The 26,056-nt window shown below is 57.2% G+C and overlaps 1 protein-coding gene across 1 annotated transcript in view; it reads left to right on the top strand.

Annotated features, from left to right (window-relative positions):
* The window catches only part of LOC149523270 (uncharacterized), a 378,475-nt gene that overhangs the window by 263,950 nt on the left and 88,469 nt on the right, over positions 1-26,056 (top strand). The window contains exon 3 of the mRNA XM_089770415.1: positions 11,707-11,774. Within this exon, the coding sequence (XP_089626541.1) occupies positions 11,707-11,774 (68 nt within the window). The remainder of the gene's footprint in view (positions 1-11,706; positions 11,775-26,056) is intronic.

The following is a 26,056-nucleotide window of genomic DNA, read 5'->3' as shown; positions in this document are numbered from 1 at the left end:
TGCAGAGTGTCTACACTGCGTGCGTGTTTTTGCACAAGTATTACAGTACAGCATCAGCAAACAGGGCTTCTTCCGGAAGAGTTATTCCTCTCCCCACGAGGAATAAGCCCTCTTGCACAAGAGCTCTTCCAGAAGGCGGCAGTGTAGACAGGCAACATGAATTTCTTGCGCAAAAAACCCCTACGGCTAAAATGGCCATCAGAGCTTTCTTGTGCAAGAGAGTGTCGACACTGCCATGGATGCTCTTGTGCAAAAGCACATCTCTTCTGCAAAAGCACATGGCAGTGTGGACGCGCTCGTATGGAAGACCTTTTGCACAAGAACTCTTCTGCAAAACAGTTCTTGTGCAAGAAGCCTGCAGTGTAGACAGAGCCCACGAGTTTCAGAGGGGTAGCTGAGTGAGTCTGTAACAGGAAAAACTTAAAACACAACATATAGTCAGTCACCTTAAAGATTAACAAACCGTGTCAATGGGATCATGAGCTTTCCTGGGCATAGCCCACTTCTTCAGACGACTGGAGTGTTGTATGTCCAGAACCAAAATGAACAGGGGAGGAAAAAATGGGAGGGGCGAAAAAAGGAGGCAGGGGGTATGTAAATATCAAAGGGAAAACCCAGCTGGTATGTAACAGGCACCACTGATAAGAGTTGTTGGGAATTTCCCAGGAACCGATCGGGGTTTCTTAGGAACAAGTTTAAAAAGGGGTGAGAATCGGGGTGAACTGGGTGGATGCCTGGGTGAGGGTTGGGTCGAACAACGCAGGGAGGGAAAAGCAGGAGCGTGGGGCGTGAGGGCAGGTGAGCGCTGCGGTGAAAGCCACGTGCGCAGGCTGGGCCGGGCCCCTCTCTCCTCCAGCTGACTAGCAACTTGCAACTTCCACTGCCGGCCCACGTGGCCCTCGAAGGGCGGAGCTTCCCCTTCCCTGCGCCCGCCCCTGGGGCCCTCCAGCCAATGGGAAGCGAGGGCTAATGTTGCTGGTGTTTCAACATTCGGAGCCGGCTGGCACAGCTGCTGCCGCGGGCCCGGGAGCTGCGAGCAGGCAGGAGGCGGAGGTGAGGGGCGGGGGGCGGTGACTCCTGGTCCCCCAGCGCAGGGGGGTCCAGGTCCGGGTCCGTCCGGGGTTACCAGGCCGCGCACTCCCCTCGCTCTTGGAGGCGACGCTGGTGCCAGTGTCTGCTTCAATGCGACCCTACAATAACAAGCCCCAATCGGCCGAGTCGCTGCTTGTTTCACCTCGTGTCCCCCTGCGCTGCAGAAATCCCGCCTCTGCTGGGCCAGCCCCGAGACACGGGGTTGCCCCTGGATTGTAAGCAAGCTGCCCCCTTCTCCCCCATGCTCCCCATTCCCTGAATATCAGTCCTGCCCCCGCAGCCTGCACAAATCTTCATCCTTTAGGACCAAATAGGAAGGGGAGGGGGCGAGGGATTATTTTCTTTATTCCTACCCCCCCTAACGGAAGGAGCTGTTCTCTGTGTCTGTGTTTACAAACCAAGGAACGTGTTTCTCCCTGGTTTGGGTTGGGGTTTTTTTTTTGCCTGTTTCTTGACAAGATTGATTGAAATGTTGGTCTGACTAGAGTAGTCCCCAAGTTTAGCGCCCTGCCCTGAAGCAGGACGAAGTCAACCAAGACCTACGGGTTTGTCTAACCCTGTCTAATTCTTTCTTCCCACCCATGCTTCCCCAGAAGGGATCAGACAGGCTGTACACAGCGGGTGTTTAAGTCTCAGCTTGACAAAGCCCTGGCCGGGTTGATTTAGTTGGGATTGGTCCTGCCTAGAGCAGGGGGCTGGATTTGATGACCTTCTGAGGTCTCTTCCAGCTCTATGATTCTATGATTCCCTCCCCTTTCCTTCACCATCATTAATATCCTTTTGCAGTGAGTTCCAGAGGTTGATTATACACTTCAAAATACGTCCGTTTTAACTAGAGCTGGAAGGAAGTTTTCTGAGGGGATGTTTTTCCATTGGAAAATGCTGATTTTAGTGACCTTTTGTTTGGAAGGGGAAAACTCCACCATTTCAGAACATTAAAATGTAGTTTTCCATTCCTGAAATGACTCTTTGTTTGGTCTCTTTAAGGTTTATCTTCCGTAATCCACCGTACTACATTTAATAAAAGTCAACATCTAAACAAAACGTGAATTTATTTGCAGAACTGTGTGTGATCAGGAAAAAAAAGTCAAAATCCTGGAATTTCTAGTCCCAATTCAACCCTACTTTTAGCCACCTTGGTGCCAGGGATGTAAAATCTCATTTAATTAGCTAACCAGTTAAACAATATGTTGAACCAGTTAACCGATTAAATGGGACACGTAGGACGTGTTAAAGATGGGCTTGGAGCAGCCCACACACCTACCCCCTTGGCACACTGCTGTGACTGCTGAGCAACCCTACCCGTGGCGTGCCAGAGTGCCCTCTGCCTATGGCTGGTGGAGGGCTGCTCCAGCCCCCTCTGGTTAACCATAACCGGCTTACTGGTTAACCATTCACTTCCGAACTTGGTGTCCCCACTGCTAACATTAGGACAGTGGTCCCCAACACGGTGCCCGCATTTGTATGCGCCCGCCAAGTGCTCAGGGCTGGCCTGGCCCCGGGCACGTGGCGCATGTGCGGTGCCGGAGCTGGCCCCGGGCGCATGGTGCACGGTGAGCGCCGGCCCCGGGGGCGCCGCAGATTGGCTGCCCGCGCTATGGCCACGTGGCGCATGGGGGGAGCGCAGGCTCCGGGCGTGCGGCACTTGCAGGGTGCGCCAGCCCTGGGCGCACAGCGCTTGGAGAGCGCCGGCCCCGGGCGCGCGGTGCTTGGGGGGGGGAGAGTGCCAGCGCTAGTGCCGGCCCCGGGCGCGTGGCGCTTGCAGGGTGCGCCGGCCCCGGGCACGCGGTGCTTGGGGGGAGAGCGCCGGTCCCGGGCGCGCGGCGCTTGGTGGGAGGCCCGGCCCTGGGCATGCGGTACTTGTGGGGGGGGGGGGCGGCCCTGGGAATGTGTCTATGGGGGGGCCCCGCCCCCGGGTGCGCAATGGGGGCCTCCGCTCCAGGGCGCCCTGCGGGCAAACGGCCACGCCCCTTGGCGCCCGGCAACCTCAAATGGTTGGGGACCACTGCATTAGGAGAAGCCATTGGCTGCCTCCCCTGCCCCGCCCCATTCCTTCTTTTACATTCCCCTGCTCCCATGGGGGTCACGCTGCCCCCCTTTGAGAGCTGATGCTGAAAAGTGCTGGGAAAGCTCGGGGCGATTATCTGCCTGACCCCGGTGAATAGGAGCTGCCAAAGGCCCAGAAGTGTGACAGACCCTGGAGCTGTGACCGGCCCTTTCACCCAGCAGGATGTGCCGAATGCCCCAGAGGACCAAGGGATGGTGGGCGTGGCACTTCAAGCACACCTTGATTTTCTTCTGTCAGGGCTGGGGCATCGGACCGTCCAGGCTGGGTTCCTGTGATTTCCCGCGCGTGCTGGGCGGATGGTTTCCTGTCCAGTGCAGATTGCTGCTGGTGCGGGACCTCTGCATATAAATGCTGGGTAAGTCCTGGTGGGTTTTTAATGGGCAGTGTCATGTGGTTTGGTAACTCAGGGTGCCCCTGTATAAAACTATGGTACGCCCACCTCTTGAATACTGTGTACAGCTGTGGTCTCCTCACCTCAAAACAGATATTTTGGCCTTGGAAAGGGTTCAGAAAAGGGCAACTAACATGATTAGGGGTTTGGAACGAGTCCCATATGAGGAGAGGTTAAAGCGATGGGACTTTTCAGTTTAGAAAAGAGGAGACTGAGGGGGGATATGATAGAGGTCTATAAAAACATGAGTGGTGTGGAGAGGGTGAATCAAGAAAAGTGATTTATTAGTTCCCATAATAGAAGAACTAGAGGACACCAAATGAAGTTAATGGGTACCAGGTTTAAAACTAATAAAAGAAAGTTCTTCTTCACACAGGGTGTAGTCAACCTGTGGAACTCCTTGCCAGAGGAGACTGTGAAGGCTAGGACTATAACAGGATTTAAAGAGAAGCTAGATAATTTCACGGAGGTTAGGTCCATAAAAGGCCATTAGCCAGGAGATAGAAATAGTGTCCCTGGCCTCTGTTTGTGGAAGGCTGGAGAAGGATGGCAGGAGACAAATCGCTTGATCATTGTCTTTGGTCAACCCTCTTTGGGGCACCTGGTGCTGGCCACTGTCAGCAGACAGGCTACCCAGTACTGCCGTTCTTATGTTAGGGTTCTTGGTTGGGGCACAGGGCAGAGCCCATCGGTTCAGAGCTGCTAAGAGCAGAGTTATTTGCACTTACGTCCCAGCCAGACTCCCTCGTATCCCCTAACGCAGGGCTGGGGGGATCCTTTTTTGGGTCGGGGGCCACAGAGAAATCCGTCGGGCCGTGTAGGAGTTGGGCGGCAGGAGTGGAGCTTAGTGCCTACGGGGCCAAGGGAAACAGAGAGGGCACCATGTCCACAGGGCCGGGGTGCCATTTTCCCTAGGGCCTCCAGGGGGGTGGGAGGGGGAGTGTGTCTATGGTCTAGGAGCCAGGGCCCACCAAAGATGAATCCGACCCAGGCTCTGGTACATCTCTGCAGCGCTGCCGGCCGGTTCCCCCACCTCTTGGTCCTCAACCCAACTAGACCCGCTTCCCGACGGCTGGTTGCCCCCGGCCAGCCCCGCTCCCTCCAGCCCCCTCCCAGCCAGCCCCGCTTCCCGACGGCCGGTTCCCCCCCACCCCCTCTCTTCCAGCCAGTCCCGCCCCCCCTCCCCCGGCCCCTGCTGTTCGGTATTTTTTTTAAACCATCTGGTAACCCTAGCAGGTGGGGGTGAAAAGTGCATGGAAATGCCTGCACAGGCGCGTCTGGGAATGAGATGCTGCTCTAACATCTCCGCCTCTGTTCACTTCCAGCCCCTGCCTCGTGGCGCTGGCCCCCCCCGTGGCCTGGGAGGGCTCCCCAGGCGCACCATGGCCCGGCATAGCAAGCTGCAGAAGCACGTCCTGAGCCTGTACAGGCAGTTCCTGCGCACCGGCCGGGAGAAGCCGGGATTCCTGCCTCGCATCCAGGCCGAGTTCCGGAAGAACGCCAGCATCCCCCGGGCCGACGTGGTGCACATCGAGTATCTGCTCCGCCGTGGCCAGAGGCAGCTGGCGCAGCTCCGAGACGCGAACACCAAACAGATGGGCACCTTTGTCCAAGCCAAACCGGATGAGCAGTGACCCCTGCTGGTTGGCGCAAGCGTCTGTCTTGTACTGGGACGGTTGGGGGTGAATTCACAGATCAGCCTTACTGGTTCTCACATCCCTGTGCACCCCTCGTGTCCAAACACAGGTGCCTGGCTTGGCATTTGCTGAGCTAAGGTGTCTTTATTGGCAGCCAAGCTTTTAAACAGTTCAGGTGTGGATGGGTGATCTGGAGGAGATGCTCTTGTTTCCAGGACCTGGTATACAATTCATTCTACCCCTGCTGGCTCCTCTCTTCGGGTATGTCTACACTACAGCGCTAGTTCGAACTAAGCTAATTCGAACTAACGCGTCTAGAACTAAAAACTAGTTTTGCTAATTCGAACTAGCAAGTCCACATTGAGTGGACTCTGAACAGGGCTTAAGGATGGCCGGAAGCAGTGCCAGCAGGGCATCAGAGGAGGACTTAGAGCGTGGAGATGCAGTCTCAGGCTAGCCGAGGGCTGCGCTTAAAGGGTCCCGACCCCCACCCCGGACAGACAGTTCTAAGGGGTGCCCCGCTTGAAAACCAGTCCTGGCTTGGAGTGCCCGGAGTACCCACACTGGGCACATCACACCACTCAGCCATCAGCCCGGCTGCACTTGCCGCAGGCTGCCATCTGGGGAGAGGGGGTAATCGGGGGGCTGCAGGAGAGCTTCCACCCCCAGAAGCCTGCAGAGCCAGCCCAGTCCTCCCCATCGGGGGCTCGTACCCCATTCCTCCCTCACCTCCTTCCACTTACCCTTCCCTAGCCCCCCTTCTTATTGATGTACAAAATAAAGATAACGTTTCTTCCAACATTGACTCTGTCTTTATTGAACAAAACTGGGGGAGACTGGGAAAAGGAGGTGGGAGAGGGGAAGATTAAGGCTGGGAGAGGGGAGGGCAACTAACATGATCAGGGGTTGGGAACAGGTCCCAGATGAAGAGAGGCTACAGAGACTGGGACTGTTCAGCTTAGAAAAGAGGAGACGGAGGGGGGACAGGATAGAGGTCTCTAAAAGCAGGGGTTGGGTGGAGAGGGTGCATTCAGAAAAGTTCTTCCTGAGTTCCCATAAAGAAGGACTAGAGGACACCAAAGGAAAGGACTGGGTAGCAGGCTTGAAACTAGTAAGAGAAAGTTTTTCTTCTTGACAAAGCAAATAGTTAACCGGTGGAACTCCTTGCTGCAGGAGGCTGTGAAGGCTACAACTAGAACAGAGTTTAAAGGGAAGTGAGATCAAGTCATGGAGGTTGGGTCCATGGAGTAGTCTTAGCCAGGGGGTAGGAGTGGTGTCTCTGCCCAAAGTTTGTGCAAGGCTGGAGAGGGATGGCACGAGACAAATGGCTTGGTCACTGTCTTTGGTCCATCCCCTCCACGGTCCCTAGGGTTGGCCGCTGTCGGCAGACAGGCTACTGGGCTAGATGGACCTTTGGTCTGACCCAGGACGGCCATTGTAAGCTCAGGGCTCAGGGTCGGGGGTCTCAGTGGACCCCCTTGATTTTCATGCAAACCTGCTCCTGGGTGGCCAGGCTGGCAGCTCTCCTGCCCTAGATGGCCACTTTCCTGTGCCTAGTGCGGAGATCGTGGACGAGGTCCACGATGTCCGCACTAGCCCAGGAATGTACCCGCCTCTTGCGGTCCCGGGCAAGCTTCCGGGAGCTGCCAGCCTGGTCCCGGGAAGAGGGGGTGGGCTGGGGGACATCGGGTGGGTGGCTCTGTGCCGTGCCAGGTGCAGGGTCTGCTGGCTGGGTGCTAGCAGGCTTGCACCTGGCACGGGCACCGTAGCCAGCCCGTGCCCCTTTAAGGGGTCCGGGGCCGGGAGGGGGGCATAGAGTTTCCCTGGTGTTGGCCAGAGTGGCCACCAGGGAAACTTGGGGAGGGCTAGCCTCCCACTCGTTCGAATTAAGGGGCTACACAGCCCTTAATTCGAACTAGTAAGTTCGAACTAGGCTTAAGCCTCGTAAAATGAGGTTTTCCTAGTTCGAACTAAGCGCTCCGCTAGTTCGATTCAAATTCGAACTAGCGGAGCGCTAGTGTAGCGGCTATGAATGTTAGTTCGAACTAACGTCCGTTAGTTCGAACTAACATTGTAGTGTAGACATACCCTTCCATCCTTAGCCAAAGAGGAACAAGCCAGTTAGCCCAGGGAAATAAAAGAAAGGGAGAGCGGTGACGGAAAACCCTGTGTCTGTCATTTTTTCAAATGATCTATCTTGCCTAAAAGCCTGTCAGGGATTGGGCTCTGTTGCAGGAGGTGCTGGCGAAACACTCCGTGGATTTGGGTGCTACAATTCCTGAGTGTCGTCCGCCTTCCTGCCCCCTCCCCCCACCGAAGCGCTTTGGAAGGCTCACAAAGGACAGAGACCTGCCTTTTGAAAATCCGACTCCCCACCGGTGTCTCAAGACAGGCGGCTCTCTCTCGCCAAAAACGCAGGCAGCAGCGTGGGATGACAGGCAGCCAGGTCGCAAGGGGAGGTGCTTTTTAGACCAGTTCCCTCCTGGCACTCCGTACTGCTGCCTCTGTATCAGAGGCAGCAGCACAAGCTGGCAGCAGCCCTTGCCTGGGGGCTGGGTCTGAGCTTCTGGACCTGGTGCAAACTGGAACTGAGCGAGGCTGCCTGCCCGCCTGGCTCCTAACACACTGTAAATGCAGAGCCGCAGAGGGGGTAGGTCCCGCACCCAGCGCGAGCCAGGACTGAGACAGCTGGCCCCTGGGGACTATCGAAAAGTCAAGTAACCGATAAGAAATCATGAGGTTAATTGACTACTCAGTGAATATCTAACGTCCCTAATCCCTTTTCATAGTTCCCCTCTGGACTCTCTCTCCTAAAGCATGGCCCTGAGATCTGGACACAGTGCTCCAGCTGAGGCCTCCTCCGTGCCAAATAGCTAGGAGAGTGACCTCCCATGTCTGCCGTACGTCTCCTACCACGCCCCAGGGCTATGCCCTCTTACTGAAGGGCTTTGTGTCTGAGATCGCTTCTCTCCCAGGCTACGTCTACACAACGAGTTTTTTTGGCAACAAATATGCTAACGAGGGACTCTATGACACGCAATGTCATTTGCATATTTTCTGCCGATCCGTTTTTGTGCTCGGGGTTTGTGCGCAAAACCAAGCCGTGTGGATGTTTACTTTTTGTGCAAAAAAACCCCTTTTCCCACAAGATCCCTATTTCTGCAAAAAGGCCGACCGATCTTGTGCAAAAAGGGGCTTTTGCCTAAAAAGAAAACATCCACATGGCTTGTTTTTGCGTGTTCTTGCGAAAAAACTTGTGGCGCGTCTACACTCTACGTGTGTTTTTGCAGAAGTAAATTTGCAGTAAAGCTTCAGAGAACAGGGCTCCTTGCACAGGAGTTATTCCTCTCCTGACGATGACTAAGCCCCCTTTGTGCAAGAGCTGTTGTGCAAGAAGGCAGCGTGGACGGGCACCAGGGGCTTCTTGAGCAAGACACTTTTATGGCTAAAATGACCATCAGAGCTTTCTTGCACAAGAGAGCGTTCACACTGCCATGGACGCTCTTGTGCAAAAGCCCATGGCAGGGTGGAGGCACTCTTGCACGAGACCTTTTGCGCAAGAACTCCGGCGTGAAACAGCTCTCGTGCAAGAAGCCTGCAGTGTAGGGCAGGGAGCAGCCTATGAGGGAGGGGGAGGGACCCCTAGTAATGGCTCAAACTTCCCAGGGGGGTGGCCAGAGGCAGGACATTTGCCTGGCAGGGTGAGGGGGGGGCGGTGACCTCACAGGGGCTTTGGGCAGCCCTCAGCATATAAGGCAAAGGGCAGGTGGGGAGGTGATGACCTCACAGAGGGACCCACATCTCAGGCTGATAAAAGCGGGGGGCGGGCCCAGGGGACTTTGGAGACCCCCGGTTGCTTTAGCTCTGGTGCGTCTCCTCCTCACGGTTCATTCGCGTTCTGTGAGTTCCACATCCCGACACCTTTGTGACGAAGGTAAGAGCCCCCAGGGGTTGGATCCCGCCCGGGGCCGGCTGGGTTCCAGGCAGGCCCAGCCCTCGGTCAAGGGCCAGAAGGTGATTCCTCACCTGGGCTGCGTCCTTAGCGCCACTGGGGCTTTCTCCTGGTTGGTTTCCCTTTTCCTCCATCCCCCCACATTTCTGCTCTGTTCTTGCCTCCTCTGTGACCTTCCCTTGCTGCCTCCCCCAGCTTGGGACCCAACAGACTAGCTGAAGGACGGGGGGTGGTTTGCAGGAGCCGTGGGGTGGGGGATGCAGCCCCCATTGTGGGGACTGGGGAGGTGGGGCTGGAACAAGTCTATGCCGGTGTCTTTGGGGAGAACGCTCCACCCCCCACACCTTAGATTCTCCCCTGATTGGCCAAGAAGGGGCTGTTGATGGGCAGGAGACTCGTGGAATGAGGAGTAACGGTAGTTTGAACTAGGAAGCCTAGTTCGAACTACCTAGTTCGTGCCCCGTGTAGCCGCGCTGCACGGGGTTCGAACGAGCGGGGTTTTAAAAATGGCGGCTCCCCGCTTATGCAAATGAAGCCCGGGAAATTCAAATCCCGGGCTTCATTTGCAAGTGCGGTATGCCTACATTACCCTCCTAGTTCGAACTAGCGGGGTAGTGTAGACATACCCTCAGGTCCTTGCAGTGCCTGTGCAAGACCGAACCGATAAGCAAGGGGCCATTTGGGGGCTGGGGGCAGTCGCTCTGGGGAGCTGGAACCCCTGGATTTCGCTCTGCAGGCTGCGCCCCAAGCTCCCCTTTGCTCCCCTCATTTCCAGCATGGCCAAACGTTTTCGGCTGTGGTTCAAGAAAGCCCTGAAGATGGCCCCAGGGCCGGTGGGGAGCAGCTTCTCCGTCCCCGCGGGCGGGGAAGCTGGATCCCACCAGCTCGGGGCGACTCGCCCACCGGCCACGCCCCCCCGGACCTGGCTCCAGAGGCGGCTGGGCAGGCGGGACCCAGCCCAGCGGGGGAGCCGGGTAGGGTGGCTCCGGGGCCTCCTCTGTGGAGAGAAACACCTGCCCCGGGAGCCCAGCCCCCATTACCACCAGGGGGCATCGCCCTGCCCGGCCCCCGGGAACCTGCTAGTCTCCGGGAGCCCCCAGCCCGTCGCTCCCCGCACCAGCCCCTGCAGCTGTGGGTCCAGGTCCGTCAGCAGCAGCGCCTGGGCCTCCAGCTGCAGCCGGGCCACCTCCTGCAGCCGCTCAGACCCAGGTGAGGGGCCGTGAACACGCTGGGCCCAGGGGCTCACCCAGTACCCCGGGGGGGCAGCCCGAGTGTCTGCCCCGCACCCTGGGCAATGGATGGGAGCGGGGGCTGCTTGGCTCTCTTGTTCCTGGTGGGGGCTCTGCTGAGGGCGTTGGCAGATGTGAGGGTGGAAGGGGGATGGGTCCCTGCGAGGGGCGTGTGGGGCCCAACCTGCCCTGGGTCCCTGACATGGGGGCGCGTGACCCCTGCTGGCCGCTGGAGTCACCCTGGTCCCTTCCCTCCCGCACAGAGCCCCCCTGCGCCTCGGCGGAGCTCTGCCAGGAGCGGGTGGACTCCCGGGTGGAGGAAGGGGCCATCTACGACATCGAAGAGCAGCTCCACACCCGGGACACGGTAGGAACCTTCTCCACACGGGGGGGACCCGAGATTGTCCGGCCCCTTCCCAGCACGTCCCCCCCCCTCCGGGAGGGGCTTGTCCCTGGGGATCCCCCTGGGGCCCCTTCTCCTGCATGACCTGGACCCCCCAAGCTGGGGGCTCTTGTCATGCACCAGCTGGGCCCCCACAAGCCTGAGGCAGCAGTTGGGGGGAGTGTGGGTGCTTGGACAACCAGCAGCTCCCACCTCCACTCCTGGGAGACCTGAGCCCTGCAGCTGTCCGTGGGGGGCAGGCAGGCCCCAGGCTCACAGACTCTCTCTGGGGCGCAGAGCCCAGCCGCCCTGCAGCGGTTCCTCTTGGCCATCCCCCTCGCCTGCCTCGCCGCCCTCCAAAGGGGCGAGGACACCCTGGCGCCGCGCTGCTGCAAGGACACCATGGTGGCCAGGATCGTTGTAAGCGAGTCGCGGCGACCGGGAGGAGGGAAGGGGATACGTGGGGTGCACAGGGGTCTGCCTGGGCCATGGCGGCGGGTGGGGGTGCTGGAAACGGGATGGGTGGAGCCAGGAGGGCTGGAGGTGGACATGGGGAGGGTGGGTGGGGATGCTGGAGGAGGGAGGGACACAGAAATGGGGCAGGTGTGGGGTGCCGGACAGGAAGGGGGATTCGGGACAGGGAGGGGTCTCCCCGGGCCATGGGGGGCTGGAAGGGAGCCGAGCGGGCTGCTGGGGATGCGCCTGGGGAGCAGGGATGAGGAGGTTCAGAGGCTGGTCACCAGGGCAGGGAGGGGCAGGAGACGGCCTGGGGACAAGGATTGAGCTGGTCCCGGTTTGGGAGGGGGGTGCTGGGAGGGGCCCTGTGTCGGGCAGGGGGGCTACAGGGCAGCGGGAGGCAGTGGGGTTGGATCCTGCTGGGTGGGGGCGCTGGCCGTGTGAGCGTCTCTTGGGGTCCCCAGCCTCACACGCCCCTTTGTCTCCTTGGGTCTCCCAGGAGATCATGGAGGACTCGCCCCCCCCGCTGGTCTTGGCCGACTGCCTCAACGCCGCCTGCAGCCTCAGGTACCGACCCCCCCCCCCCCCCGCCGACTCCCCCCAGAGCAGATCCCCTGGCCAGGGAGCGGGAAAGTCTCTGTCTCCTGCTGCTCAATTAACAGCCTCTGCCCCTCTCTCCTGCCAGCACCTTGCAGCCTCCTCTGCGGGCCCAGCTCCTGAGCCCCCTGCTGACGGCGGCCGTGGGACAGACAGTGTCTGGGGACTGGCAGCAGGAGCCCATCCACACTCAGGTACGTCCCTCCGGGCCCTGCTCCCGGGCTGGGCTGGAGCTCCAGAGAGGGGGGGGGGGGGGGCCAGAGGGAGGGAAGAAGCTGCAGGTTTGGATCCTTCCCTCCAGGTTTCCCATTGCTCTCCCGGGGGGCCCGTCCCTTCCATGCCCAGCCTGGGCTCCTCCCTGCTCTGCGAGGCGGCTCAGACCCTGCTCAAGGCTGCACCCCGGAGCCAGCGGGTGGCCTGGATTCCCCAACCCCCCTCTGACCCAGGGCTCCCCCTTGTCTTGCAGCAGTTCATCCGGGCCCTTCCCTACGACCTCCAGGCCCTACTGGCGAGCCTCCTCGCCGAGTCCCCAGACACCGCCCGGCTGCAGCTCATAATGGAGGTGAGCCCCGTGGGGGACGGGGCCATTGTCCCTGCTTCCTCGGGGGGCCGAGAGAGGAGCAGTGTCAGTGGCTGGGAGGGGGCACAGTCCGAGAGGAGCCCCAGGCTCTGCCCAGAACCGGCACCTCCCTACGGGTCCTGACCTGCCTCTCTCCCCCCCAGCACCTGAGCCTGTGGCTGGAGTCCCGCCTGCCCCAGGAGCGAGCCAGGGCCCTTGGCAGCACCACGGCCCTGCTGGGAGTCGCCACCACCCTCCCGGGGTTTGACGTAAGTGACCTCGGAGCCGGGGGGTCTGGGGCTGCAGGGCGCGGGGCTGGGAGCGTCCCCGGGAGGCAGAGGCAGGGCCGGGAATGGGCCGGGAATGGGCCGCGTTCTCCTTTCCCCGGGGAGGGGTGACCCTGGGCCCTTCAGGGGGGCTCTTGAGGGACTGGGCCCCAGACTGGGGAGTGGCCGTCAGTGGATCCCCTTGTTCCACCCCCGGAGTGACCCTTCTGTCGGGGCCATTGGTCAGGGTTGTCTCCTCGCAAGGCCGGCCCCGCCCCGCCCCGGGAGGTGTCTCTGTCCGTCCCCCGAGCTCAGACCCGCCTCGGCGGCCGTTTGCATGGGACGTGCAGCCCCAGGATGCTGAGGGACCCCCCCTCTTCTCTCCCCTCAGAACTCCGCCGACTGGCCGAGGATGGGTCACCACGTGGCCCAGCTGGGCCTTTTTATTTCGGACCCATCCGAAGACGTCAGCCGGCTGGCCCGGGAGGGGGTGCACAGCCTGTATCAACTCCTCCTGCACCACAGGGGTAAGGAACCCAGCCGGGACCTGGGCCCCAGGGACACCCTGAGGGTGCCGGCGGCGGGGGGAGGGGACCCAGCCCTTTTCCCCCAGACTGGCCCAAGGGGGGATGCGTCCCTCTGTGTTCCCCTTCTGCCCCCTGTGCCCCTCCATTTGCCCAGGGATGCCTGCAGGGACCCGTGGGAGGGGAAGGGCTCAGACCTGCCAGCAGAATGACCCTGTTGTGTCTCTTGCAGGCCTCAACATCCACCAGGCAGAGGACCTGTGGTGCAGACACTACTACAAAGAAAGATGGGTCCTGGCTCACAGCAACAGCGTGCGGGTGGGAGAGGTAAGGACGCGCTGCCAGGGCAGGGCAGGGCTCGGGGGTGGGGCTGGCTGGGGCCCTCGTGGGGGTAGGAGGGTCTTGGGGGCAGGAGGAAGCTGTGACCTGGGGCAGGGGTTGGGGTGCCGGGTGAGGAGAGCGTCTGGGTGCAGGGTCTGGAAGGGAGTTTGGGGGAGGAGGAAGCTGTTTTAGCCCCAGGAGTTGGGGCCGGGCTCTGGGCCGTCAGCTGAAACCTCCTGTGCTCTTGATTCCAGGTCTTTGGGCAGCTCTTCACAGCAGAGCAGGAGAATTGCTTTTTGGACAAGGCTCTGCTCGCTGCCCGCTCCCCCCTGCGGCGCCACAGCCAGGCCGGGCTGGTCCTGGCCCACGCCCTGCATGGGCAGGCCCATCAGCTCCTGGAATACATGGTGAGCAGCCGGAGCAGATCAGGAGAGTGGGGCAGGGCCAGGGTCTCCTTCCCATCCCCTCAGGGAGTCCCCCGCCCCTTTCCTCAGGCTGCCCCCACCCCACGTCCCTGCTGGCAGAATCCCTCCTGCCCCTGCGAGCGTCCCTGGGGGTGGGGGAGGCTCTGAACACAGAAACTGTCCTAGGAGGCGGGAGGGGGCCGAGGTGTCAGGAGCTCTGGGGGGGGGGGGTCAGGAGCTCACCCTGCGGGCCTGACGGGGGGTGACCAGAGAGCAGGGGGAGGAGGGTGGAAATGCTGGGGGCCAGTTCCCCTGAGTCCCCAGGGATGAATGTGACGGATTCTGCTTCCCTTGCAGCAGGAAGACACCCAGTGAGAGCAGCAAGAGCTGAGGAGCCAGCAGCTGCGTCCCCCTCCCCCCAACCCTCCCAATTGTATTGAATTGTATTTACATTCTCATTAAACAATGTTTCAAAAAACATTTGGATCAGGCTTGGTCAATAATTTGTAATGGGGGGGCCATTTTGGCAACTGATCAAGGGCCACATTTCTACCGAGGGCTTTGGGGTCTGGGACGGGGTGGTTGGGTGCAGAAGGGAGCTTAGGGGTGGAGCCTGGGTGCAGGGGGGGGGTATGATCTGGGGCGGTCGATAGGGGTGCAGGGTCCAGGAGGGGGTATGGGCGCAGGAGAGGACTCTGGCCTGGGGGAGGGGCTCTAGAGGGGTGCAGGGTCAGGGAGGGAGCTGTGACCTGGGTGAAGGGGGAGCAGAAGGTTTGGGGGAGGGGGTGCGGGTGCCAGAGAGGAGTCTGGCCTGGGGGAGGGGTGTCGGGGGGGTGCAGGGTCAGGGAGGGAGCTGTGACCTGGGTGAAGGAGGAGCAGAGGGTTTGGGGGAGGGGGTGCGGGTGCCAGAGAGGAGTCTGGCCTGGGGGAGGGGTGTCGGGGGGTGCAGGGTCAGGGAGGGAGCTGTGATCTGAGGGAATGGGGGACGCAGGTTCAGGTGGTCGCCTGGGACAGGCAGTCGGGGAGGGGACGTCGGCGCCAGGGGCAGGCTCTGGCTGCGGAGGTGCCTACCTAGGCAGCTGCGTATGGGGGAGCCCGACTGTCACCTGAGGGGATGGGGGAGCTCAATTTTCAACTGTGGGGAATGGAGGAAATACTGTGGAGTGGAGGGAGCGAGATGGGGGGGGCTGAATTGTTCCCGGAGGGGAGATCTCCCTGGCTTGGGGGGGGGGGGCGTTTCCAGCAAAGCCCTCACATAAGAGGGGGACAGACGGGGGGAGGGAGAGGACGGGGATGGGCAGGGCAGGTGGAAATGGGGAGGGGCAGGAGAAGGGAAGGGGGAGGAGATGGAGGAGAGCAGGGGATAGGAGTGGGGGCGGGGATGAGGAGCAGGACAGAGGCAGGGCAGTGGTGGTGATGGCTGAGCGATGAGAACAGCTCGCAGGGAGCTTAAAGCCAGCAGATGCTTTTCGGCAGAGTTGCCATTTGCCCTGGCGGCTTTGCCAGAATAGCTGTGCCAGCGGCGGGGGGGGGGGGCTTTTGCCACACACCCAAGCCAAGCCAGCTGTGGCGGCAAAGCCTTGTGATGTAACCTAAGCCCTTGGCAAGGTCGGGATCAACCTGCTCTGACAATTTCTCGGACCGGCGGGATGAGAAACAAGGATCGTGCAGGGAGATGGGGATGACTAGGAAGCGAATCCAGGTGTGGGGGGAATATCCTGGGTTGGAGGGTCAGTCGATACCCCCGCCTGCCACTGTCTGCCGGGGCTCTGCCCGCAAGATGGAACCAACAGCTGAGTTTGCTTTTCTGCCCCGTCGTGGGCACAAAAGGCCCAGAACAGCCTCCTGCTATCTTGGAGGAAAGGGGCCAAAGTTCAGGAAGCAGGTGCCAGGCTGGGCTGGAATCCGCGAGCGCCGCTTTTGCTTTGCCCTTCCTGGAAGCTGGGCTGCAGGTGAGTGGCGGTTTCATCTCTGCTCTTGGGGTGTTTCTTGTGGGTTCCGAGTGTGGATCTGAGAGGGGCTGCGCAGGGGCAGTGTCATGAACGAGCTGTAAGCGTTACGGCCCCTTCTGCGCAGGCTGGCTCCAGCCTCCCGTCTGTCTCCAAGCCCTGGGGGAGAGGCGGGAGGCCAGCAGCATGGCCTAGTGGAGGGGGCAGGGGGTTGGGTGTAAGAACTCCCGGGTTCTAATCTAATGCCACCTAGTGACTAAGGCACAGAGTTGTGTGTTAGACCCTTGCTCCGCAATTCTGCGCTCACTCTCGCACTGGTGACCTTGGAGAGGCCTTTCAGGTCTCCCTTTCCCTGTCCATCAAAGGCAGGCAAGTGCGATGTAATGCCCTGGAGCAAGTGCTTTGGGACGTGTCGCACAAGTGTGCCTGGCTCACAAGCGTGTCAGCACAGGTGTGTAAAAGCGTGACGAGGGCTTTGAGATCGATGCCGAAGGCGTGTGAGGCTGTAGCTGGCCAAGTGACAGGGAAATGAAAGGTCAGAGTTTGGTCAGTTAGATTTTATGGTAATACACTGAGACGAAGCACTTTGGGCGTATATACGATATTGTCTTTCCAAGTGCGTTAGTTCAAGCCGTGTCCTAGGAGCCAAGAGGTGAGACAAACATGCTTGGTCCTGTCTCGGTGCAGGGGTGGACTAGATCAGTGCTTCTCGACCAGTGGTACGAGTCCCCTTAAAGGTACTCAAGAGATGTCTGGGGGACACGTCAACACAACTGAAATTTGGAGAAAACTGAATTTTAGTTTTCAGTTTGACAGCGCTTTATTCTTTTTGTACCTTTTACACCCAAAAATGCCATCGCCCGCCCGGCTACGATGCAGTTGTTTAAACAAATGTGTTGCAACGGTAGAAAAAAATTTTGTGTGTCTGAAAACTGTAGGTACTGGGGGTACTTACACATTTTTTTTTAAAGGGGGTACATTATAAAAAAAGTTTGCGAAACACTGGACCTATCATGGTCCCTTCCACTCAGACTTTTCTATGATTCTGTGACAGGGGTGGGCGATAATTTTCAGAAGGGGGCCACTTAATTGATTTTGGTATGGGGTCATAGGCCGGCTCCACCCACAGAAGGGGCGGAGCCTGAGGCAGAAAGGACTAGCCCACCCTCAGAGTTCTCCGCGGCTGAGGCTTTCAATTAAAAGCACAGAAAAGAGCTCACAGATTTGCCACTACTGGCAGCTGTCCAGCGTGGCTACATCTTTTTAAAGGGCTCGTGGCTCTCGCCCCTGCTGTAACCCTGAGCCGTGAATCATTTAAAATTGGATCCTGCTGCCTGAGTCACCACTTAGAATTCGGCGGCATGGGCAGCAGGATCTAAACACAAAGTGGCCAGATCACAGTGTTAGGTGGGTTGCATCTTACCCAGCCCTGTTCTCTGAGCTGGTTTCGAAACCTCCGTGTCCTCCTTATGGTCTGACAGCTGCAGATTTACTGCCTGTCTCCTCTCGTGGCCCAGCCTAGCCGCAGCTAATGGACTAACTCAGGTTAGCATCACCTGCCCTGTCTTGGTGACTCTTCACAGCTGAACGGCCTATAAGGCATCATGCTGGTCTTCTGATCTCTTGGTGACTCCTCTGCCTTCTGTTTATTTCTTTCTCCCTAGCTGGCCGATCGAGTCAAACCCTGTCAGTGCGTGAAGGCCCCAGGAATTACGAGTGCCATGGTCTCCCATGCCCAAGGTAATCGGCTGGCTAGTAATGGATGGGCTGCTTGGTTATCAGGTTAGGCTGCACAAGCCAGGTCTATGGGACCCCATGGCCAGCTGGCACCTGGTTCACAGGGAGGCAGCTGTACTAATCTGAAAATGGCTGGAGGACACCACCATCATTAGGCTCCAGAGTTACAGCACTCGCTCCTCGTCCGAGGCAGGCAGCACAGCTTAGCAGCTCATTGGGATGTCTCCTTTTTAGTTGTGAGATCTGGGCACTTTAGAATGGCTGTAGCTATTTAGCAAAGGTGCACAGCTATAGGCATGGGGGTTTCCAGCTTTATTCACCTAGGTGGCTGATTCCAGGAAGCAAGGGTGTGTGTGTGGGGGGGGGAGGGGAGAGTCCTGTACAGAGGGTTCCCTGGCCCCTCTGCTTCCATGGCTGTGCAACTGCCACCAGGTGGATTAGAACCTGGGACTTTTGGAGCTTAGGGCAGGAGCTGCTATAGCTTGAGTTATAAGTCAGTTGCCTCTCAGCATAGGCTGAAGAGCTCCCTTGTAATAATTGCTTGCTGGAAGTGGTCTCAGTGCCACTCCATAGGATAGTGACCCACATCAGGTGTGTGGGTTACAGCTGCAGGCCTGCTCCCAGCATGCGGATCTGCTCTCTGGGCGGCGTCTATAACTCTGTGGCTGCAGCCCTGCTCCCAGGACTGGATCTGCTCTCTGCCCATAGGCGTGCGCAGCACATTTCATTAGGGTGTGCACCCAAAGAATGTTTTTAAATGTACTCTTTGACCCCCATTAGCCACACCCCCTGACTCCCATTAGCCACGCCACCTGACCCCCATTAGCCACGCCCCCTGACTCCCATTAGCCACGCCTCTGGAGGTAACACTTTCAGGGCAATATGGACACATGACCAGAAAGAAAAGGTGTCATGTGACCTCCCCCCCCCCCCAAGGTCTTTTCCCACCATCCACTTACCAATAGGGATTAGTTTGGCCCTCACCAAACCCCCCCCTCGTGCAACTATCCTGCAATTGCATTAACCCAATGTGTGAGACATTAACTCGGGGGGTGGGGAGGCTGGGGGAAGTGTTCCCTCTAAGAGTTTCCTCCCATGAGCACAATACATTTTGTGTTGTGCACCAGTACTGAGTTTGTGGCTTGTTTGGATGTGTCAGTGTGGCACCCAAGTTATTCATAAATATCTTATGAACCACTTACCTGTCCCCTCTGCTGCCCTGTCTCCTTCCCTTCCTCCATCAGCTCCCCTGGTGCCTGCTGCCCCCCAATCCCTCACCCACCTCTGCTGCCCTGACTCCTGCCCTTCTCACTGCCCTCGGCCTTCCCGAGACCTGCCCCCTCCAGCAGCCTTTCTCTCTCCCCCTGTGCCCACTCCTCCAGTAGCCCCACTCTGACCATGTGAGCTACCCCTCCTCATCCCCTCTTCTAACACCTCCCTCTACACACCTGTCCTGCCTCTCTCCTCTGCTGCTGGTCCCTCCCCTGCAGGTGTCTGCCCTTCTGCTTCACCCCCCGGACTCCCTGGCACCTGCACCTTCCCTTACCCTTGCACCCTCTTGGTGCCTCCCCCTTCCCTCACTGCCCCTACCCACTTTGCCCACTCCCTCACCACCCTCTGCCCCCGTTCCCCTCATGCCCCTGTGCCTTTACACGTGCCTTGCTCCATCTCCGCCTTCCTCATGCCCACCCCTTCTTTCAAGCCTTTTCCCAGCACCTCCCCTTCTCCCCTCTAGCCCCCAAAGCCCTTCCCCTCTCCTCTCCTAGCATCATCCTGTCCCCCCCCCCTCACTGACACCTCCCCTCCTGCCCTTTTCCTCATTGTCTCCACTTGGCCCCCGGGCATTTGTCTCTCTCCTACACCCTGACCCTTGGTGCCTTCCCCTTTCATCTCCTGACCTGCCCCCCTCCCCTCAGCACAAGCCCTTTCCTCTCTGACCCTTTCCCCCTATTTTTCCCTCCTCTTCCAGCAGCCACCAGCTGGTCTGTAACAGAGTTCTAGGGTCGCCCTGACTGTGTCACCCTTCTGGTGCTCCCCCTACTCTGTCTGTCTTAGGTTTCTCAGCCTCCTTTTGGGCCACAAACCCCCACCGCGCAGTCTCAGGTTCCCAAAGTTCCGGCAGTCCCCATCACTTGGTTCCTGCGCTGGGTCTGACTCGTAGGGTTGCGAGGTAGACCCTCCCCCCAAAAAACGGACACACTTGATCCTGGGCAGGGGGGAGGGAGGAAGAAGGACTGGCTGGGGGGGGCAGGAACAGGCTGGAAGGAAGAGGGGATGGGAAGCAGCTCTGGGGGGGAAGGGCCAGATCCTGACCCTGGCCCCCCCTTCTCCCTCCCCGAGGCCAGTCATGCTGCCCCTGACCCCCCCTTCCTCCCTGAGGCCAGTCGCACTGCCCCCGATCCTGACCCCGGCCTCCCCTTCTCCCTCCCCGAGGCCAGTCATGCTGCCTCTGACCCCCCCTTCCTCCCTGAGGCCAGTCGCACTGCCCCCGATCCTGACCCCGGCCTCCCCTTCTCCCTCCCCGAGGCCAGCCCTGCTCCCCAGCTCAGTGCTGTACTAGAAAGGATGGGCCTGAAGCATGGGCCTGGTGTAAGGCCTGAGGCCTGAACCAAAGTAAGCAAGAGTTAGCTGAAGAGAAAAAGCAGACGGTTGCCTGAAAGTCTTGGGACTTAACCCTAACTGTCTTGCCTGGAAAGGTTGAAACCATAGACAAAAGGTACTAGAAAGTCTCCAGGAATGCTAGAGAAGCAGGAAGCGAGTTGACAGGAGGCCAGGAAAGAAAATGGAAACAGAATTTGGGGTTTTGAATTGGAAGCAGTGATGTGCCTGTTGTGTGATCATGCCTGGAAGATGTGAATTAAGCCAGGAACCTGGGCAAGCAGAATCCAGCGACTTTCTTGGCTAGGGAAAGACTAAATCTTGGAACAAGAGAGATGTGAGTAGAACAGGGAATTTTTAGTCAGACGCTACTAGGTTATTTTCTTTATTTTTTTAGTTTGTTGGACTTCTTTTTGCTAAGCACATGTAACTATCCCCCTTTACCCTAGAACACTTCAAACTGAATCCCAGGGAAGCGATTTTCTGTGTTTTAATCTTTCTTTTTTCAGTTTCTTTGTAACACCTAGCATCCAAGTAGATACGCTGGAGGGCAGTAGATATGCTGGAGGGCAGGGATAGGGTCCAGAGTGACCTAGACAGATTAGAGGATTGGGCCAAAAGAAATCTGATGAGGTTCAACAAGGACAAGTGCAGAGTCCTGCACTTGGGATGGAAGAATCCCAAGCATTGTTACAGGCTGGGGACCGACTGGCTAAGTAGCAGTTCAGCAGAAAAGGACCTGGGGGTTACAGTGGATGAGAAGCTGGATATGAGTCAACAGGGTGGCCTTTTAGCCAAGAAACCTAATGGCATATTAGGGTGCATTAGGAGGAGCATTGCCAGCAGATCTAGAGAAGTGATTATTCCCCTTCATTTGGCTCTGGTGAGGCCACATCTGGAGTATTGTGTCCAGTTCTGGGGCCCCCACTATAGAAAGGATGTGGACGCATTGGAGAGGGTCCAGCGGAGGGCGACCAAAATGATTAGGGGGCTGGAGCGCATGACCTATGAGGAGAGACTGAGGGATCTGGGTTTGTTTAGTCTGCAGAAGCGAAGAGTGAGGGGGGGATTTGATAGCAGCCTGCAACTTCCTGAAGGGAGGTTCCAAAGAGGATGGAGAGAGGCTGTTCACAGTAGTGACGGATGGCAGAACAAGGAGCAATGGTCTCAAGTTACAATGGGGAAGGTCTAGGTTGGATATGAGGAAAAACTATTTCACTAAGAGGGTGGGGAAACACTGAGATGGGTTCCCTAGGGAGGTGGTGGAATCTGCATCCCTAGAGGTTTTTAAGTCTTGGCTGGACAAAGCCCTGGATGGGTTGATTTAGTTGGGATAGGTCCTGCCTTGGGCAGGGGCTGGACTTGATGACTCCTGAGGTCTCTTCCAGCTCTATGGTTCTATGATTCTAAGTAATGTTTCACCAAGTGTATTTGTTTTGTTAATAGACGTCACATTTTTAAAACCATGATCTGATTCCTGCATCCTAGAGGGCGGAAGGTTCTGTATGCACGTGCCTAAGACAGCAAGCCATACTTCTAGGAGAAATTACAGGTTTTCAAGCTCTCTCTGGAGGGAGTGTCAAGGACAAGGAAGGTACCCCACAGGAGGGAATTCTGAAATGCTCCTGTCTGGTTCTCAAAGGGGTTTGTGCATTTGGATGGTGGCAGCAACACCAACACAAGCCTCCAGTGGCAGGGTATTTTAAAGTCTCTTGTGGGCCCCCACCTTCTACACTTGGAGTGCCAGAGTGGGAAACAGCCTTGACATGACCCCTCTCCAATTTATCAACATCCATCTGGAATTCTGGTCACCAGAGCTGGGCACAGAACTCCAGCAGCAGAAGTTCAAGTGCCGAATAAAGAGGCTAAGTCGGTTCCCCACTCTGGCACTTGGAGTGCAGAAGGTGTGGGCCCAAAAGAGACCTTAAAATACCGTGTCTCTATGGGCTTCTGCTTCAAAACTCCCCAAGGTCACAGATTCCCTGAGCTTAGGAGGGTTGCTGCCTCTACCCAAGTGGAAAAAAACTTTTTCTTCTTGAACGCAGGAAAAAGTCACTTGGGAACGTATTCCAGAAGGGTACCCCAAACTCTTTTACACAAGAGCCAAAAGAAATCTGATGAGGTTCAACAAGGACAAGTGCGGAGTCCTGCACTTGGGACAGAAGAATCCCAAGCATTGTTACAGGCCTGGGACCAACCAGCTAAGTAGCAGTTCTGCAGAAAAGGACCTGGGGGTTACAGTGGATGAGAAGCTGGATATGAGTCAACAGTGTGCCCTTGTAGCCAAGAAGGCTAATGGCATATTAGGAGGCATTAGGAGGAGCACTGCCAGCAGATCCAGAGATTTGATTATTCCCCTTTATTTAGCACTTGGAAAGAAAAAAAGAAAAATGAAAACAAACTGTAATTTCTGATAGCTGTCCTCTTAGTCTTAGGCAGGTATACACAGACCTCCTATTACTTTCCAGGATACAAAATCAGATCATAGCCTTAAAATAGGTGATTATATTAAGAAAACAAAAAGGTATTCATTTGTAAAGCTGACTTGGCTGCTAGGAGTTATAGCGCAACTGAGAAAAGAACAGATTAAAACACAGACAATTGCATCCCTGGGATTCAGTTTAAAGTTATAGTGGGGAGAGGAGGGGATATGGATTTAGCACAGAGGAGTTTAACCAAACAACAAAACAAAAAAATAACCTGATCGCATCTAAATAAACATTCTCTATCTACTCAAGTATCCACACTTCCAAGGTCCAGTCCAATTCTAGGCCCAGGTATTCTTTTTTTTAGGCATGATGTCCCTGCCCAGTTCAATTCATCACCCCCCCTCATCCCCTTCCACAGCTCCAGGATTAAACTCACAAAGAAAAACAGCAGACAGATTCCCTTTTAATGCAGATCTGAACTCCCTGCCAACACTTTCTAGCTAGCTAGGTTTAACCCTTTAGTCACTGAATACTGGGATGTTCAGAAAAGAACAGTGGGCCTCCCATCCATCACAGAAGCGAGACAGCCTCTTTACTCCTGCTCAAGCGTTTCCTGTTTATACATCCCAGAATTACAATAGCTTTTTAAGCCCCAACGCCACAATGGGAGCTCATGTTCTGCTGATTACCCACCATGACCTCTACATCTCTTTTCCCCGCCCTGCAAGTCTGGCCCACAGAACCATGGGAAGTGGCATAGGCTAGCCTGGGCCAGGGCAAAGGAACACGTGGGCCTTTCTCTTCTCCATCTCTCCCTCTGCATTGCACAGCAGGGCGCAGGAGTGCCAGGGGGCTTTGTGGACGCTGTTTGGCTTAATGCCAGCGAAAGCAGGGTCTACAGGAGTACTTACGGGCTCCTAGTGTTAAGAGCTGTGATGTGGTTGCCTCAGCAGCGTGGCTCAGTGCTTCTGTTCTTGGAGCTCCGGTGTTATCAGTGGTCAGTGCAGGTAACGCAGCCTGCTCCTGCTGCAGATCTCGCTGTTATGCACAAAGACCGACCACAGGCACCGTCTGGTGACAGAGGCACTTGGCCAGGTTTATAGCCGTGTAGTCACAGATCTAGTGCCCTGGATTTGCGGTTACGCGTGCACCAACTCAAGTGCTCCAGGATGAGGAGCAAGTCAGTCAGTAAGTCTCTGTTGTCCCTTCGGCCATGCAAAGGGGGTAAGGCCAGGCACCCCAATATTTATAGCCTAAAATAAACTTGTCTGGTTTCGGACATTTGTTTGCTCCCTCCCCTTGTACCTAGTACCTTGAACCGAAAAATATTAGCAGAGACACTGTTGAGCATCCACTGCGGATGCGCTCGGTGAGGCTAATCTTCGTGTTTTACCTCATCCCCGTTGCAGGGTTCCAGACCAAGGAGGATATCTGCGTCGACGGAGGCATGTAGTCTAGACACACCCCTAATGAAGCACAAGAAGTTGCTAACGAGTGCTTCATTAGCATACTCTCTGCCTGCAAAAGCCCGCAGTGTAGATATAGCCTTAGGTCGAGAGGCCCAACTCCACCCCCGTCAGGCTGACTGCATGCTTCTCTCCTGCCTACAAGCAGGGTCAGGAAACCTTCCCTCTTCATTTCAACACACCCCTCCAGTGGTCCCTGCATTGCTAGCTTTTGCCTGCAGAGAGCATGCTATTTCCCCTGCCGTGCCAACTTGCTCAGCGGTGCCCCTAACAGAATCCAAGCACACGGCAGTGGGGTGTGCAGGGTACCATACCTGGCCCCACAGCCGGCCGGCCCGCCTTGTTTGCTAGAATCTGAGCAAGCCCAGACAGGTTCCTCTCGGGAGCTATAGCGGACCCTTCCTAGAAACGTGTTTGGCGACATGTTCAGTAGATGCACGGCACTAACGGGTGCTCCCACTTCTCTTCCAGATGGACACAATCGGCTTGAAGGAGGAAAACGTCCCGCTGTACAAACAGAGGCTCAGGGACCATAATCTCAACGGGCGCGCGCTGGTCTACAGTGACAACACTGAAATCAAAGAGGCCCTGCACATGAGTCTTGGCGAATGGACCCTCTTTAGCATCCATTTCCTTGGAGTGTTTCCCCCGGCGAATTTGGCCTCTTCTGTGGTGTCCCCCGTCCCGTTCCACGTCAGGCCAGAGGCTCTGAAGAACATGGTTGCCTTAAGAGAGACTGTGGCGAGAGGGAGCAAGCTCTCTCTGAACAGCTCCAGGGAAGATCTTTGGGAAAAGAGATAACTCTGAATCCTGAACACAGAGGTGAAAGTGCCCTGGTGCGCAGCTCCAGCAAGAACTGCAAAGACCTGGGCTGCAACAGGACAGTACCTGTGAGAAACTGTAAAGTTACTTTCACGGCCGCCTGTACAAAACCAGAAGCAAGATCGGGGCTTTCGCCCACAGTGTACCTCCCTGCGTCTCCAGTGACATCGCACGGATGAATCATAGAATCCTAGAGTTGGAAAAGACCTCAGGAGTCATCAAGTCCAGCCCTCTGCCCAAGGCAGGACCAATCCCAACTCTTCATCCCAGCCAGGGCTTTGTCAAACGGAGACTTAAAAACCTCTAGGGATGGAGATTCCACCACCTCCCTAGGGAACCCAGCCCAGTGCTTCCCCACCCTCCTAGGGAAATAGTTTTTCTTAATATCCAACGTAGACCTCCCCCGCTGTAACCTGAGACCACTGTTCCCTGTTCTGCCATCCCTCACTACTGAGAACAGCCTCTCTCCATCCTCTTTGGAACCTCCCTTCAGGAAGTTGAAGGCTGCTATCAAATCCCCCCTCACTCTTTGCTTCTGCAGGCTAAACAAACCCAGAACCCTCAGTTTCTCCTCATAGGTCATGTGCTCCATACCCCGAATCATTTTGGTCAAGCTCCCCTGGACCCCCTCCAATGCGTCCCCATCCTTCCTGTAGTTGGGGGCCCAGAACTGGACGCAATACTCCAGATGTGGCCTCACAAGAGCCGAATAAAGGGGAATAATCACTTCTCTAGACCTGCTGGCAATGCTCCTCCTAATGCCCCCTAATATGCCATTAACCTTCTTGGCTACAAGGGCGTCCTGTTGACTCATCTCCGGCTTCTCATCCACTGTAACCCCCAGGTCCTTTTCTGCTGCTTAGCCAGTCGGTCCCCAGCCTGTAACAATGCTTGAAGCAATCAGATGACAAGAGAAGAATTAAGGATGCGGGGGGGGGGGAGGAGGGGGGGACTGTACTGGGTCTGAGGGATTTGGGGCACATTCATGTCAACGGGGCTGGTGTCACGTTGTCGGGCCCTGGGTAATGTATGGGGGGGGGGTCGGCTCTAGACCCCCTCAAAGGGGCAAAGCTAAAGGTAGGAGGGACAAGGCGAGGGCCAATCAGGCCTTAGCGCCACCCACCCTGCACCAGACAGAGCTCTAGGATTGATTTCATTTGCCCGGGTCTCTGGCAGT

This window comes from Pelodiscus sinensis, chromosome 18 (assembly GCF_052426305.1).
Source record: "Pelodiscus sinensis isolate ZL-2025 chromosome 18, ASM5242630v1, whole genome shotgun sequence".
Classification (NCBI taxonomy): domain Eukaryota; kingdom Metazoa; phylum Chordata; order Testudines; family Trionychidae; genus Pelodiscus; species Pelodiscus sinensis.
The sequence above is the reverse complement of the archived record's forward strand: the minus strand, read 5'-3'. Positions and strand labels throughout refer to the sequence as shown.